Source organism: Moschus berezovskii, chromosome 20, assembly GCF_049115385.1.
Source record: "Moschus berezovskii isolate FMDL1 chromosome 20, NW_MosBer_1.0, whole genome shotgun sequence".
Taxonomy (NCBI): Eukaryota; Metazoa; Chordata; class Mammalia; order Artiodactyla; family Moschidae; genus Moschus; species Moschus berezovskii.
Genome location: NC_142479.1, coordinates 59891223 through 59906044, shown reverse-complemented (window position 1 = coordinate 59906044; position 14822 = coordinate 59891223). Strand labels below are relative to the sequence as shown.

At 46.5% G+C, this 14822-nt stretch overlaps 2 protein-coding genes and 1 non-coding gene across 4 annotated transcripts in view; 2 read left to right on the top strand and 1 right to left on the bottom strand.

Annotated features, from left to right (window-relative positions):
* The first annotated feature begins 1634 nt into the window (after positions 1-1634).
* On the top strand, positions 1635-14804 carry ICAM2 (intercellular adhesion molecule 2). Of its 2 annotated transcripts, none has more exons than XM_055408208.2 (5): positions 1635-1785; positions 9544-9648; positions 11135-11392; positions 13083-13403; positions 14156-14804. In XM_055408208.2, exons 2-5 carry the CDS (start codon positions 9588-9590, stop codon positions 14215-14217), a joined length of 702 nt encoding a protein of 233 aa, XP_055264183.2. In that variant the 5' UTR covers positions 1635-1785; positions 9544-9587; the 3' UTR covers positions 14218-14804. The 2 variants fall into 2 exon arrangements, with proteins under 2 accessions (XP_055264183.2, XP_055264182.2); XM_055408207.2 differs by having other exon boundaries at positions 14059-14804.
* On the bottom strand, positions 4455-4527 carry TRNAI-UAU (transfer RNA isoleucine (anticodon UAU)). Its single transcript has one exon. It is a non-coding gene; the product is annotated as a tRNA-Ile (tRNA).
* SCN4A (sodium voltage-gated channel alpha subunit 4) overlaps positions 14562-14822 on the top strand; it is a 67805-nt gene continuing 67544 nt past the window's right edge. Inside the window, exon 1 of the mRNA XM_088829221.1 lies at positions 14562-14694. The gene's annotated coding sequence lies outside the window, so the exon portion shown is untranslated. The remainder of the gene's footprint in view (positions 14695-14822) is intronic.

Genomic DNA, 14822 nt, shown 5'->3' with positions numbered 1-14822 from the left:
AGACCCATACTCATTTGTGTCTTTGCTAAGCCAGGACTTTCAGTGGCGGGCGCTGAGGGGCAGGCCTCTGAGAGCAAAACCTCTGCTTGTGGGTGAGCCCAGCTGGCTGCCTAGCACCCAGCTCTGAAACTCTGTCTGTTGGTACAAAGCTACTCTGCCAGGGGAGGGTTTTTTGAATTGCTAGGTGAAGTGGCAGACGTGAAAAGATCTCAGAACATGATCGTTCGTAGTTGTAGCAGTTTTGGGTAGTAGGGCGTGTCAAATATAGGGAAGACCCTGCTCCCTCCTGCAGGGGTTCAGTGGGCAGCTCATCCTGGATCTGTCGCATTCATCCAAGGCCCGAGGAGCACAGAAACCACACATCAAAAGAAATAGTGGAAAGGGGATTCCCTGGTGGGCCAGTAGTTAATACTCAGCAATTCCACCACCGTGACCCGGGTTTAATTCCTGGTTGGGGAACTCATATTTCTCAAGCCCCAAGGCATGGCCAAAATAAAAAAGAAAACATGGAACTACCATAGGCTACAGCAATTCCACTTCTGGGCATTTGCCTCAAGCAGTTGAAAGCAGGAACTTGAGGATTTGTCTGTACCCCCATGACCACAGAAATGTTACTCATAAGAACCACAGGAGGAATCATCCCAAGTGTCCACTGACCAATGAGTAGATAAACCTAATGGGGTGTATTCATCCAAGGGGATGCTGTTCAGCCTTCAAAAGCAAGGAAGTTCTAACAAGTGTGCTACGGCATGAATGAGCCTTGAGGACGTCAAGCTAGGTGAGACAAACCAGTCGCAAAAGGACGAATGAGGTCTGATTCCACTCACAGGAGGGCCCAGTCACAGGTCGTCAAACTCAGAAACCAAAAGGAGAACAGTGGTTGCCAAGGGTTGTGGGGAGGGGGATCGAAAGCCAAGGAGAGGGGCGGTGTTCACTTTGGGATGAGGGTGAGGGATGGTGGTTCTAGAGAGGAATGGTGGTGGATGTTACACAAAATGTGAATGTGTTTAATGCCACAGAACCCTACACTAAAAACGGTTAGAACGGTCAATTTTACAGAGTGTATATTTTGTTGTTTTAGTTGTTTAGTCACTGAGTCATGTCCATCCAACTCTTTTGCAACCCAAGGGACTGTAGCTTGCCAGACTCCTCTGTCCATGGGATTTCCTGGGCAAGAATACTGGAGTAGGGTGCCATTTCCTTCTCCAGGGGATCTTCCCGACTCAGGGATCGGCTCCCACATGAACAGGTTGATTCTTCACCTATAAGCCACCTGGGAAGCCCTAGTGTGTATTTATTGGGGTTTAAAGCAATAGGTCGGAGAAGGAAATGGCAACCCACTCCAGTACTCTTGCCTGGAAACTCACATGGACAGAGGAGCCTGGTAGGCTGCAGTCCATGGGGTCGCTAAGGGTCGGACATGACTGAGCGACTTCACTTTCATTTTTCACTTTCATCCATTGGACAAGGAAATGGCAGCCCACTCCAGTGTTCTTGCCTGGAGAATCCCAGGGACGGGGAGCTTGGTGGGCTACCGTCTATGGTGACTACCGTCTACCGACTGAAGTGACTTAGCAGCAGCAGTGAAGCAACAGGTAATAAACAGAAAGTCATAGTCAGATATCAGAGCTGGGACAGGAAGCATGTGACTTCTGAGAGTGGAATTCAGTCAAAAACCAGGCGACACTCATTGAACCAGCAGCAGCCCAGGGAACAATGGCTGCTGGAAGCTGAACCTCGGGCACCCTCTTTACCCATCTCGGCAGCACCCGTTTGCTGATACAGGTAAGGTGATGCCCCCTGCTTCCCTCTTGGCACAGTGGAAAGGGCTTGGGATAGATTGTCAATCAACACTTGAGTTCTAGTTCTTGCCCTCCCTGTCTCCCCATAAGTCTAGGGGCTGATATGCAGTAGAATTTCCTTCAACTGGTCGGTTGCTGCATGAGGAGCTCATGTCAGCTGTCTCTCTGAGTCTGACAGCCTGTTGCTCTGTGGTTATTTCCTGTTTTTGTCCTTTTTCTTCTCTCCTGCTCTGTCAACCACACAACCGGCTTAGAAGCGAGGGGCTGCCCTCCTGCCATGGCCCGCGTGGGTCCAGGCCATCTGGACTGAGCTCAGAGCTGGTGCTTAGGGGACGAGTATAGTCCCCAGCCTCTTGGGGTCACACCCAAGGTTCCTGATGAATCCTATGCAATGAAATCCTACCTGGTTAGAAGGGACTTTCCTATCCTGTGGCTCATACTTCCAAGGAGCCTCTTCTTTCTAGATATGTAGGAATTTCTCTTTTCCCTTTGTATTCTTTTTGTAAAATTTAATATGTGACACATAATGAACACATCTATGTAACATGCGCGTGCACTGTACAGTAAGATAACGAACAGCCCTGAACCCAACACTCAACCCAAGGATGAACTACCACTAAACTTTCCACCCACCTACTGTGCTACTCACCTCCCACCCAGACATAAATAACCACCCTCCCCAAGTCTGTTTTTATTGTTCTCTTGATTCTTTTAATTTAGTGCTTTATCACATAGGCATTTATTTTCATTTTATGAAATAGTTATATAACATATTCTGTGTGCTAGCTACTGTTTCAAATACTTTTAAATATTGTCATCTAATTAGTTTAATCCATACACCATTCCCATAAGGAACATGCTATGGTTAATCCCATTTTACAGAAGAGAAAACTGAGGCACACAGAGATAAAGTGACTTACTCAGGGTCACGCAGATAGTAAGAAGAGGACAGGTCTTCTGGATCTTAGTACAAAAATTTCTCTAGGGTATATATCTAAGGGTGGAATTGTGGGTTATAGTATATAACACTATTCAGCATTAGAAGATAATGCCTGATCATTTCTCAGAGAAACAAAATGCACTCTCACCAGCAATATACAGGTTCCTATTCACCCACAGCCTTTCCAACAATTGGTCTTGTCAACTTTCTTAACTTCTGCCAATCTAGTAGATATAAAGTGGTTCCTCATTGTGGTTTTAATTTCCCTGGCTCTTACTGAGTTAAAGCATCTTTTCATTAGTTGAGACATTTCATTTTCTTTGAAATGTTCAAGATGTCTTTAATATACTCAAAATTATCAGTTGTTTATTCTAGCAGTGGTGATCTTGAGGTCTTGCTTAGGAAATCTTTCCTTGCCCCAAGGACGTAAAAATACTCTCCTATATTTTCTCATGGGCTTCCCCAGTGGCTCAGCGGTAAAGAATCTGCCTGCAATGCAAGAGCTGCTGCAGGAGCCGAGGGTTTGACCCCCGGATTAGAAAAGTCTCCTGAAGTAGGAAATGGCGACCCACTCCAGTATTCTTGCCTGGGAATTCCCATGGACAGAGGAGCTCCGTGGAGTCACAGAGTTGGACATGACTTAGCAACTAAACATATTTTCTTATAAAAGTTTTTAAAGCGTTGTTTTACATATGAATTTTTAAATTAGACAGAATTGATTTCTTCATTCCATGTGAGGTAGGGACACACTTCCCATCTATTTTCTCCATATAATTAACCACTTGATCAAGCATCATTTATTTACACATCCTTCTTTCACCCAGTGACCTACAATGCCAATTTCGTCATGTGTCAGAGTTTCATGCAAGTCTGTTTCTAGGCACTTTATGCTGTTCCATTGGTTAATCTGTCTACATCTATACTAATATCATATTTTATAGTGAGTCTTAATACTAGTAGCAAATTCCCTCATTTTATTTTTGTTTAGGAGTGTCTTGCTCCTTTTGTTCTTTCCATAATAAGTTTTAGAATCATTTTTTGTATACCATGAAACCCTTATTAGGATCCATTGAAATTTCATTAAATCTATGGGATGAGAATTCTCTTCATTATAGTATTGAATCTCTTAGTCATGAACATGGGCTGGCTCTACATTTATTTAAATTATACTTAATGTTTTTCAACTGTGGTGCTGGAGAAGACTCTTGAGAGTCCCTTGGACTGCAAGGAGATCCAACCAGTCCATTCTAAAGGAGATCAGTCCTGGGTGTTCATTGGAAGGACTGATGCTAAAGCTGAAACTCCAATACTTTGGCTGCCTCATGAGACGAGTTGACTCACTGGAAAAAACTCTGATGCTGGGAAGGATTGGGGGCGGGAGGAGACAGGGACGACAGAGAATGAGATGGCTGGATGGCATCACCGACTTGATGGACATGAGTTTGAGTGAACTCCGGGAGTTGGTGATGAACAGGGAGGCCTGGTGTGCTGTGATTAATGGGGTCACAAAGAGTCGGACATGACTGAGCGACTGAACTGAACTGAATGTTTTTCAATAGTGTTTTATAGCTTTCTTACTATAGGTCTTATGTACATTTTGCTATCTTTTTGCTTCTGTATATATATATATAATTTCTATCTTTTTGCTACTATACATAGTGTGCTTTTTAAATTACTTTTTTCACCTGGATGCTCCATGAAGCATGCAGAACTTCCCTGACCAGGGATCAAACCTGTGGCCCCTGCAGTATAAGTGCAGAGTCTTAACCACTGGACCATCAGGAAAGTCCTAAATTACATTTTTGTATATTACTGTTACACACAAAAACAATTTCTTTTTGGATATTGGTCTCACAGCTAACTGTCTTGAGAAAATCTCTTGTTTTGAATCATTCATCCAATCGATCATTCATTTGAATGTTCTATCTAGGCAACCATATCATATGAAAATACTGATGGTTTTACTCTTTTCCCACGCTTAGGCCTTTAATTTCTTTTTCTTGTCTTACTATATTGTCTAGGACCTCTGAGGAAATGTTACATAGAAGCAGAGATAGTTGTCATCCTTGTCTGGTTCTGGATTTTAAAGGAAATGTCCTAAAATTTCCTCATCAAAGAAAATAATACATATGTAAAATAAATAATAGTACATATGAAAACTTTCTCTGATTTTCCTTTGTCACATTAAGGACATTTCCATATGGTTTGCTGAGAGCTTTTGTCATGAAAGAATGTTGAATGTCATCATTTTTTTTTCCCTAGATCTATTAAGATGATCATATGTTTTTTCTTCTTAAAACTATAATGTAAGTTTTTAGTCTTGGCTCCTTCAAAAGTAGAGTGTGAAACAAGGACTAGAGTTTAGGTACATTATTTAATTATTGAAGCCAGGAAGCAGGAAATAAGGAACAGGAAGACTGGGACAGGGAAGGAGAGAAAGCCAATAGAAGATGCATAACTGATGTTGCAAGTGTAAGCAAAGGAAGCAAGTCTGTCGGGACCTCTGATCGCCTGTCCGAAAGAAAATCACCTATCCAAAAGAATGAGGCCAGTTCTTGGCCTCTTGTTGGTTGAGAGTTTCATGTTAGGAAACTTGACACTCCTAGGCTTCTGGGAAACACTCATCTTATGCTCCAGGTGGGACCCTGGAGCATAAGATGAGTCTAAGGTTGCAGGAAATTATCCACTGTAAATGCAGCTGATTTTAGAGGAGGGCATAAGCAGGGTGACATTTGCAGCTCTCCCTGCCATCGTGCAACCAACTCTTCATAGCTAAGCCTAACTTGGATATGATGTCTAATATTTTTAATACATTGCTAGATTTGGTCTGTTTGTATTTTTCTTATTTTGCATTTATATTCATGAGTGAATATAAAATATAATATAAATATATAATATAAACAAAATATTTATATTATAAATATAATATATAAAATATATTTATAATATAAATTAAAATAGAATATATAATATAATATGAAATTATAGTTTTTATAATGTTATAATTTAATTTTAATTTTTCTGTTTCATCCTAATTTGTCTCATTTTGGTATTAAGGTTACACTGGCCTCATAGAAAGAGAGCATGTTCCTGCAATTTCCATTCTCAGAAAGAGCTTTTGTAAAATTAGAATTATCCCTAGTTAAACTTCTGTGACACTGTCTAGATTTGATGTTTTCTTTGTGGGAAGATTTCAAATTATGGATGTAATTTTTTTTTTAATAGTTGTAGAACTATTCAGCCTTTTTATTTCTTCTTAAATCAAGTTAGGTAAGTTCTACATTTTCTAAGATTTGGTCTACTTGGTTTCATATTTCTTGGCATAAATATTTATAGTCTTTTTAATTTTTAACTTTATTGAAGTGTAACTGATTTACAACATTGTATTAATTAAATGTTCAATTATGGTAAAATACACATAACATAAATTTCACCACTGAACCATTTTTAAATGTACATTTGGTTGTCTTACATTCACATTGTTTCACAATGGATCTTGAAACTTTTTTAGCTTGTGAAACTGAAACTCTATACCCATTAAACAAACAGCTCACCATTCCCCCCTGTCCCCAGGCCCTGGCATCCACTGTTCTACTTTCTGTTTCTATGACTCTGTATAGTCCTCTTTTGTGAATTACTGGATATATTATTTTAAATTTTTAGATTGGCATATAATGTACAATGTTATGTGAGCTTCAGATGTTCTACACAGTGGTTTGATATTTGCATACATTTTGAAATTATCACCACAGTAAGTCTAGTATCCACCTCTCTCCATATAGAGTTATCAAAATATTATTTGACCATATTCCTTATGCTGTATCACATCAGTCAGTTCAGTTCAGTTCAGTCGCTCAGTCGTGTCCAACTCTCCGCGACCCCATGAATCACAGCACGCCAGGCCTCCCTGTCCATCACCAACTCCCGGAGTTCACTCAAACTCATGTCCACAGAATCGGTGATGCCATCCAGCCATCTCATTCTCCGTCGTCCCCTTCTCCTCCCGCCCCCAACCTTTCCCAGCATCAGAGTCTTTTCCAGTGAGTCAACTCGTCTCATGAGGTGGCCAAAGTACTGGCTGTATCACATACCTGTGGTTTATTTTATAATTGGTGCTTTGTACCTCTTAATCCCATTCACCTATTTTGGGCCCCTCTCAGCCCCTTAGTCTCCAGCAACCACCCATTCGTTCTGTGTATTTAGGAGCCTGATTTTGGTTTTGTTTGTTTTGTTTTTCAGATTCCACATATAAGTGAGGTCATATTTGGTAACTGTCTTTGTCTGATTCACTGCACTTAGCATAACACCCTCGAGGTCCATCTGTGTCGTCGAAAATGGCAAGATTTCATTCTTTATGGCTGAATAATATTCTGTTGTGTAGATATACAACCACCTCTTTATCCATGCATCCATTGATGAACACTTACTTTGCTTACACATGTTGGCTATTGGAAATGATGCCACAGTGAACATTTGTGTGCATATATGTCTTTGAATTAGTGCTTTTGTTTTCTTCAGAAGAATCAGTTCAGTTCAGTTCAGTTCATTCGCTCAGTCGTGTCCGACTCTCCACGACCCCATGAATCACAGCACGCCAGGCCTCCCTGTCCATCACCAACTCCCAAACTCATGTCCACAGAGTCGGTGATGCCATCCAGCCATCTCATTCTCGGTCGTCCCATACCCAGAAGTAAAATTGCTGGATCATACGGCAGTGCTATTTTTAATTTTTTGAGGCACCTCCGTACTTTTTTCCACAGCAATTGTACCAATTTACAATCCCACCAAGAGTACAGAAGTGTTCCCTTTTCTCCACACCCTTGCCAATGCTTTTTATTTGTTCTCTTTTTGATGATAACCATTCTGACAGTGGTGGGTGATATCTCAATGTGGTTTTGATTTGCATTTCCCTGATGATTAATGTTGAGCATCTTTTCACATTTGCTTCATTATTCATAATAGAGAGATGTTGTATTAAAATTTCTTGCTATGATGATGGTTTTATCTCTTTGATGTTCCTTCAAACTAAGCGCTTACAAGTTTAGAACTCTTATAATTTCCAGATGAACTGATCCTTTAATCTAGGTACTCACTCTGTCCCTAATAAATATTTTTGTCTTAAAATTCCTTTTTTGCTTGATACGAACAGAACTTTCCTGGTTTTATTTTGGTTAGCTTCTGCCTGGTGTGTCTTTTACCATTCTTCGACTTTCAACCATTCCACACTTTTATTCATTAGATGTGCCTCATAAAAAATGTAGATCTAAGTTTTGTGTTTAAATATTTTAAAAATGTAATCTGAGATGAGAATTTAGGAATGATTGAGCAAATGAATCCCTATAAACCCTGCTAAAAACTGACTTTAAAAGCCTGCATTTTCTTTCTTTTTGGCCATGCAATGCGCACATGGAATGTTAATTCCTAGGGGATCAAAGACTAGGGATCCAAGCCTCACCCTCTGTGTGGAAGTGAAGAGTCTTAACAACTGGACACCAGGGAAACCCTAAAAGGAAAAACCTAAAAGCCTGCATGTTCAGTAACAATTCATAGTTTGCAAAAATCCTAACCAAGAAGATTGTCTTTCAAGGTGGTGTGTTTGAGTTATTTTTGTGTTGTTCAGTCTCTAAGTCGTGCCGACTCTTCAACCCCATGGACTATAACACACCAGGCTCCTCTGTCCTCCTCTATTTTTTAAGTAGACTTCTTTTTATAAGAGCAGGTTTAGGCTTAGAGCAAAGCGTAGGGGAAGTAGAGACTTGCCACATACCTCCTGTCCCCACACATGCGCAGCCTCTCCTGTTACCAACATCCCCCACCAGAGTGGTCCATTTTTATGACTGAGGAGCCTGCATTGACACGTCATTATCACCCAAAGACCATCCCTGACATTACGGTTCAGCCTTGGTGTGTACATTCTGTGGGTTTGGACAAGTGTGTGCTGACCCCTGTGCACCAATGTAGTAGCAGACAGAGCAGTTTCTCTGCCTTAAAATCCTCTCTGCTCTTGCTGTCCATTTCTCCCTCCCTTTAATCCCTGGCAACCACCAGTTCTCCAACCAAACGCTCCTCATTCCTAAATTCTCACCTCAGTTCCATCACCTAACACCTTTGTGATTTAGGCAAGTCATTAATTCACCTGAGCCCTGAACTTCCTCAGATGCACAATCAAAATTGGTAGATTTGCTGCGATAATGAGACCGTGGATTAAAACCTTAGCTTAGTCCCTAACAGAGAATAGGCATCAATGAAATGCTAGTTTCCTTTTCCTTCCTCCTTGTCTTAGTAACGTGAAATCACATTTACCTAAGAAAAGAGACAAGAAAGTGCCTGGGGACCGTATGCATCACCAGAAATCTAAAAGGGGAGGGGCAGAGGACAGAGGAAAATGTCCAGCTATTGCCTCTCAAACCCTCTTTCCAACTCGGAAAATCCCTCCCTTGTTGACACCAATTATGTGTCCTGTGGGATTCGGGGCTCCCCAGATTTGGGGCTTGTACCGGTGACTGTCCCGTGTGCATACACATCACACACACATGAGCCCTGGGTGCCCACGCCACCCCTGATGGCAGCGTGCCAGGAGAACTAGGTATGTCCCGCTTATCAGCTGACTCCTGGCTTCCTCTGCCCAACTTCTGGCAGACCTGTTGCCCTTGGAGCTGGCCTTCCATGTGGCCTCCCCAAAACCACTCAGATAATGAGAGGAAATACAGTCACCAGCTTACAGAAGGCTGGGGGTTCCGGACTGCAGCTGCAAGTCCTCCCCCGCCGCCTGCCTGACCGGAGCCCTTCACCTCTCTGCAGGCAGTCCTCAGCTGTTCCCCGTGAGCCTGCAGACGCCACTCGAGATGTCCCGTTTTGGTGGCTGGGGAACGCTCGCAGCCTTTCTCTCCCTGCTCTGCTGCCGAGGTGAGCCTGGGGGTCCAGACTGGGTGTGTGCCAGCCAGAGGTTAGGGCGCCTGTTCCCCTGGTGTTGTATGGAGAAGGGGGTCCTTGTCCCAAAGTCGCTGAGGCTTTGAGCACAGCGGCTGCCAACCATGGGTATGGGATGCTATGCAAGCCTGGTTTCCCCATGACCCCATGACCCTGGGGCAGCAGGTTGGGGTCCTGGCCTTCACACACTGGGTTAAACAGGCCCCATAACTTCAGGGTGTGTGGATGTGGCAAGTCGTGGAGACTGATGGGAGACCAAGGAGGCTGGGGCTCAAGGGAAAGTGAGGGCATATCCCAGCTGATCTTCAGAGGTAACCCAGTGGACAACAGAGGTCAGTGGAGGGCATCATCTTCTGCTGACCATCAAAGGGAAAACGAAGCCCCTTCTGGGTGGTCCAGGGGACGGTGAATGAGAATGCCTCCAGGTGTGAGCATTCTGTTTTGGAAAACCTGTCGGGTGCCTTCAGGACAACCATGTGGGAAAGGGATTACTAGCCCATTTGACAGATGGAGAAACTGAGGCTCAGGAAAGGAAAGCACTTTGCCCAAGGCCACAGAGCTGGCAAACTCAGGATTCAAATGCAGATCTCTCTCTCTCCCCTGACAGAACTTTCTCTTTCCCCAGCTGAGGGCTAGATGTGGGTGTACGGGTGTGGTGGGAACACAGGACACAGCACAGGCCCAGCTGGCCAAGATCAGTTCAGATTCTTGGCCTTCTTCCTCGCTGGGCTCCAGCCATCCTGGTGTCCTCCCTGCCCAGGGTCTTGGCGCTGGAGGTTTTCTGCCCTCTGCAGATACCTGGCAGCCAAGCTCCCCCCATTTCCTTCCTCCTTTCCTCAAATGTCAGTGTTTCCATGAAACCTGTCCTGAGCACAGTATTTAATGCGGCAGCCCCACCCCACTCCCTATTTCCTTTCTTGGGCACTTCCCACCAACAGACAGCCTGGCTAGTTCACTTGTTGGTTACTCTGTGTCCTTCGCGCCAGTGTGAGCTACACAAGGGCGAGCTTTGAATTTCTTCCGTCTCTGATGGCTCCCCAGAGCCTAGAACGGTGCCTGCCACAAAGCCGGTGTTCTACAAAGATTTCCAGAAGAGAGGGAAGGAGTGAGGGAGGAGCTGAACTCATGGACATGGGGCCTGAGAGGACACGATCCACCTCCGTTTCAGGGAGGCTTAGCAGAGGAGGGGTCATTTTGGGCTGGGGGGCAAAGGTCGAATATAGTCTTCTTAGGGATAGAAGATGTGCATGAGGAAGACTCACCTGGAGGGGACAAGCTGGAAGAGCAGTCAGGGGCAGGGAGACAACTAGGGGGCATCTCCCTTGGTCTAGACCAGAGGCAGTAATGTCTGAACAAGGAGAGAGGAGCAGAAGGGACCCATTGATCAGACTGCCCATCGTGGGCAGCGCCACCGGGCAGGGCAGCGGGGGTGTCTGCTGCCCAGTGTTTTCTGTTCTTCCAGGGTCTGGTGAGAAGGCGTTCGAGGGGCCAGAGCACCTGATGGTGGGGTCTGGAGAGTTTCAGGTGATTAATTGTACTGCCAGTTGTACGGACCCCACGAAACTTGTTCTGGAGACAGTCCTAAACAAGACTCTCCTGGAGAGCCAGGCTCAGTGGAAGCTATTCAAGGTCTACAACATCTCCAAGGATGAGGAGCTCTTGTGCAGTTTCACCTGCGATGGCAGGCAGGAGACAAAAGTTTTCAACATCACCGTGTTCTGTGAGTGTCACCCACGGGGCCCTGCTCCCCGAGGCTGAAGCCTATGTCTGCAAACCCACACAGTGCTGCTCTGTCCCTGCTCTTGGGCACTCTCCCTTGGCCCCCACCTCCCTGGGCTCCTGGATCCAGGCCACAGGCTCAGAATCTGCTCACACCCTCCCCTGGCCTCCTTGAACCCTGCCAGCAACTGGGATTGTGAGATTTTCTCAGAAGCAAACAATCTAAGCAAGGCTTCAGTTCAGTTCAGTTCAGTCGCTCAGTCGTGTCCGACCCTTTGCGACCCCATGAATCACAGCATGCCAGGCCTCCCTGTCCATCACCAACTCCCGGAGTTCACTCAAACTCATGTCCATTGAGTCCGTGATGCCATCCAGCCATCTCATTCTCTGTTGTCCCGGTCTCCTCCCACCCCCAATCCCTCCTAGCATCAGACTTGTCCAGTGAGTCAACTCGTCGCATGAGGTGGCCAAAGTATTGGAGTGTCAGCTTTAGCATCAGTCCTTCCAATGAATACCCAGGACTGATCTCCTTTAGGATGGACTAACAAATCTAAAAGTCGTTTCCCACAGTCTCCTCCCAGCTGGGAAGCACCCCCATCACCAGAACACTCCTTATTCCGTGACAAAAAGCAGGGACCCCCATCAGGGGGGCTGTTAAAACTCTCCAGTAACCTATTCACTTCCTGGAGAGAAGGTCGTGGTCTTATCTCCCCCTGAGGGCCCTTTCCAAATGTGTGACCATCTCTCACACACACACACACACACACACACACACACACAGGGCCCTTTCCAAATGTGTGACCATCACACACACACACACACACACACACACACAGCCCTTTCCAAATGTGTGACCATCACACTCACACACACACTCACACACCTGCCCACCAGCCATAGAGACCAGGGTTCTCTCAGAAACTCGGCTCCCAGGGTATCGCTTAGAACTGTCATCAGTGGATCAAATGAGTAGAAAGATGTCCTAAATCTACCATATTATCCTGGGGTAATGGGGGCTAGGTATTCTAGTTCAAAAATGAACCCCAGGGAGATGTCCTGGTGGTCCAGTGGCTAAGACTATGCACTCCAATGCAGGGGACCCAGGTTTGATCCCTGGTCAGAGGACTAGATCCCATATACCACAATTAAGACCTGGAACAACCAAAGAAAGAAATCTTTTTTTTTTTTTTCTAAAAAAAAGGTAATTCAGGGTACCATGGAGCTTAATAGCTAAGAGACAGTTTTAAACTTGATCCTGAAAACCAAGGCAGCTCTGACTCTTGCCCCCACCTCTGAATAATCTCACAATTCATGGCCCCATTCCAGTGAGTACTGCCTTTTAAGTCTCTCTCAGCAAAACTATCCAACTGTTTAGTTTTTGAAATTTCTATTGAATTTATGGAGAGGAAAGAGACACAGCCAAAACTCTTATCTTTCTAGTTGACTGAACAGATTCTGAACCTTTTCTTTGTAGACACCAGGGCACCGCCATTCTTGTCCATTCCAGAAGTTATCAGGTCCCTGAAACTACCACCCAGGACATCCTTCACCCTGACCTGCTTCTTCCTTCCTTAGCTCAGCCCCAGACTAAATCCTGAGAACACCGTGGTCACAGGGCACGGTCTGGGCTGGGCGTGGCCTGCGGAGCTGCACCCCCATCCTGAGCAGACCTCCCTTCCGCTTTCCTGCAGACCCTCCAAAGCAAGTGCTGCTGACGCTGTCACCCACCTCAGTGGCCGTAGGGACACTGTTCACCGTCGAGTGCAGGGTCCCCGCCGTGGCACCCCTCGGAGGCCTCACTGTCACCCTGCTCCGTGGCACTAAGATCTTGTACAATCAGACCATTGTGGGGACAGCACCTTCCCCCCAAGATGCCGTGGTCACCCATAACACCACAGCTCACAGGGAAGATGCCCACCATAACTTCTCGTGCGAGGCCCAGATGGACCTGCGCTCTCGCGGCGGTGGCCTTGTCCACAGAGTCTCAGACCCCCAGTGGCTTGAAGTCAAAGGTGAGGGGGAGCCCACAGATCAGGAGGGGGGACATTCACTTTCAGCCCCTCAGGGGAAGAAAACGCCTTTGCCCCACTCTCTGCCAGCTCAGGGGAGGCACTCGGGGAAATAACACTTGATCCCTGGGGTTTCCTGGAGCTCCTGGAGAGTTCCTAGCTTGGACGCCAATTATTTGGTCATGAGTGAGCTGGGTGACCTTAACCAAGTCAAGCTCGTCTCTCTGGCCTTGACTGCTCTCTGCAATGATAAATTTGACCTGACTGACCCCTAAGGTCCCCTGGAGTCCTGCTTCTGTGACCCTAGATGGTCAAGATCCTCTTTGTCTTCAGAGAGTTTGGCCGAAGCTCCCTCATCTCTGACCAGGAAGGGACTTGACCTGGACCACGCCACGGTCCAGACCATGAGGTCTGGCAGCGCATGGCAAGGGGACCATCTGAGTCCATCTGCCCTCATGGTCTCACAGAGGCCAGCTGGTGGCCTGGGCCCCGGTTCTCCTTCCCTCTAGTGATAATACCTTCGTCACTCATCCCTGCAATGCAGGGTGACAGCAGGATGACCAGGGGTGGGTGGGTGGATGACAGGTGGACGGCTGCCCCCCTGAGCCTGGCACCTGGGACCAGAGGCCTTCTGTAACCTCTACCCCTTCTCTCCCAGAGCCTGTGCCCAACAGCCAGATGGTGATCATCATCGCGATCGTGGTAGTGCTGCTGCTCTTGTTTGTGACGTTCGTCCTCCTGTGCTTTGTCTTCAGCCAGAAGTGGCACCGGGGGCGGACAGGTCATTACAGCGTGTACGCCACTTGGAGGAGGCTGAAAGGGAGCCACCGGGCACAGCCTCTATGAGCGGCGTGGCCACTGTCATGGCGGCCACTGGAACTCAGTGTGGCTCCTTAGGGTGCCGTCCAGGCCCGGCTGAGGGACCATGTGAAGCAGCCTGAATACAAACTCCTGGACTTAACCCCGTGCCTTCGTGTCTCCTCTGGGAATGGCCAGGAAGGGGAGCCACCAGGCCTGGCTGAACTTCTGTCTCCAAATGTCTCCTCAGCCTCCCTCCGCCCTCTCCTTCAGAGGCCTTCCTGAGCCCAGCAAACCCAGGCCTGCTATGCCCCCAGGCCGACCCACCCGGGCACCAGGCACCCAGCCTCATCGGACCCTGAGTGACTCCTTCCTCCTGAGGGAAGTTGGGGAGACCCGCCCTGGCCCAGAGGGGCAGAGAATACTCTGTTCCCACGTGGTCCTCCAGGACATGGCTCTGACTTCTCTCTTCTGCCGACAGAGCCAGCATCCAGGGGTGAGTGTGGGGGCCCCAGTGGCTTGGCTCCAGGAACCTCCCTGCCAGGCCTCCCCCGCCACTCTGGGCCTTTGGAGAACCATGGATACAAAAGCAGTCTTCACCTCTTACCTCCAGTTCTGTTATTG

Excerpts from the sequence above, each read along its gene's own strand:
- ICAM2 (XM_055408207.2), top strand. The coding sequence starts at position 9,588 with ATGTCCCGTTTTGGTGGCTGGGGAACGCTCGCAGCCTTTCTCTCCCTG. Across the intron at positions 11,393-13,082 it reads TTTCAACATCACCGTGTTCT|ACCCTCCAAAGCAAGTGCTG; the intron begins GTGAGTGTCACC and ends GCTTTCCTGCAG. Across the intron at positions 13,404-14,058 it reads CCAGTGGCTTGAAGTCAAAG|AGCCTGTGCCCAACAGCCAG; the intron begins GTGAGGGGGAGC and ends CTTCTCTCCCAG.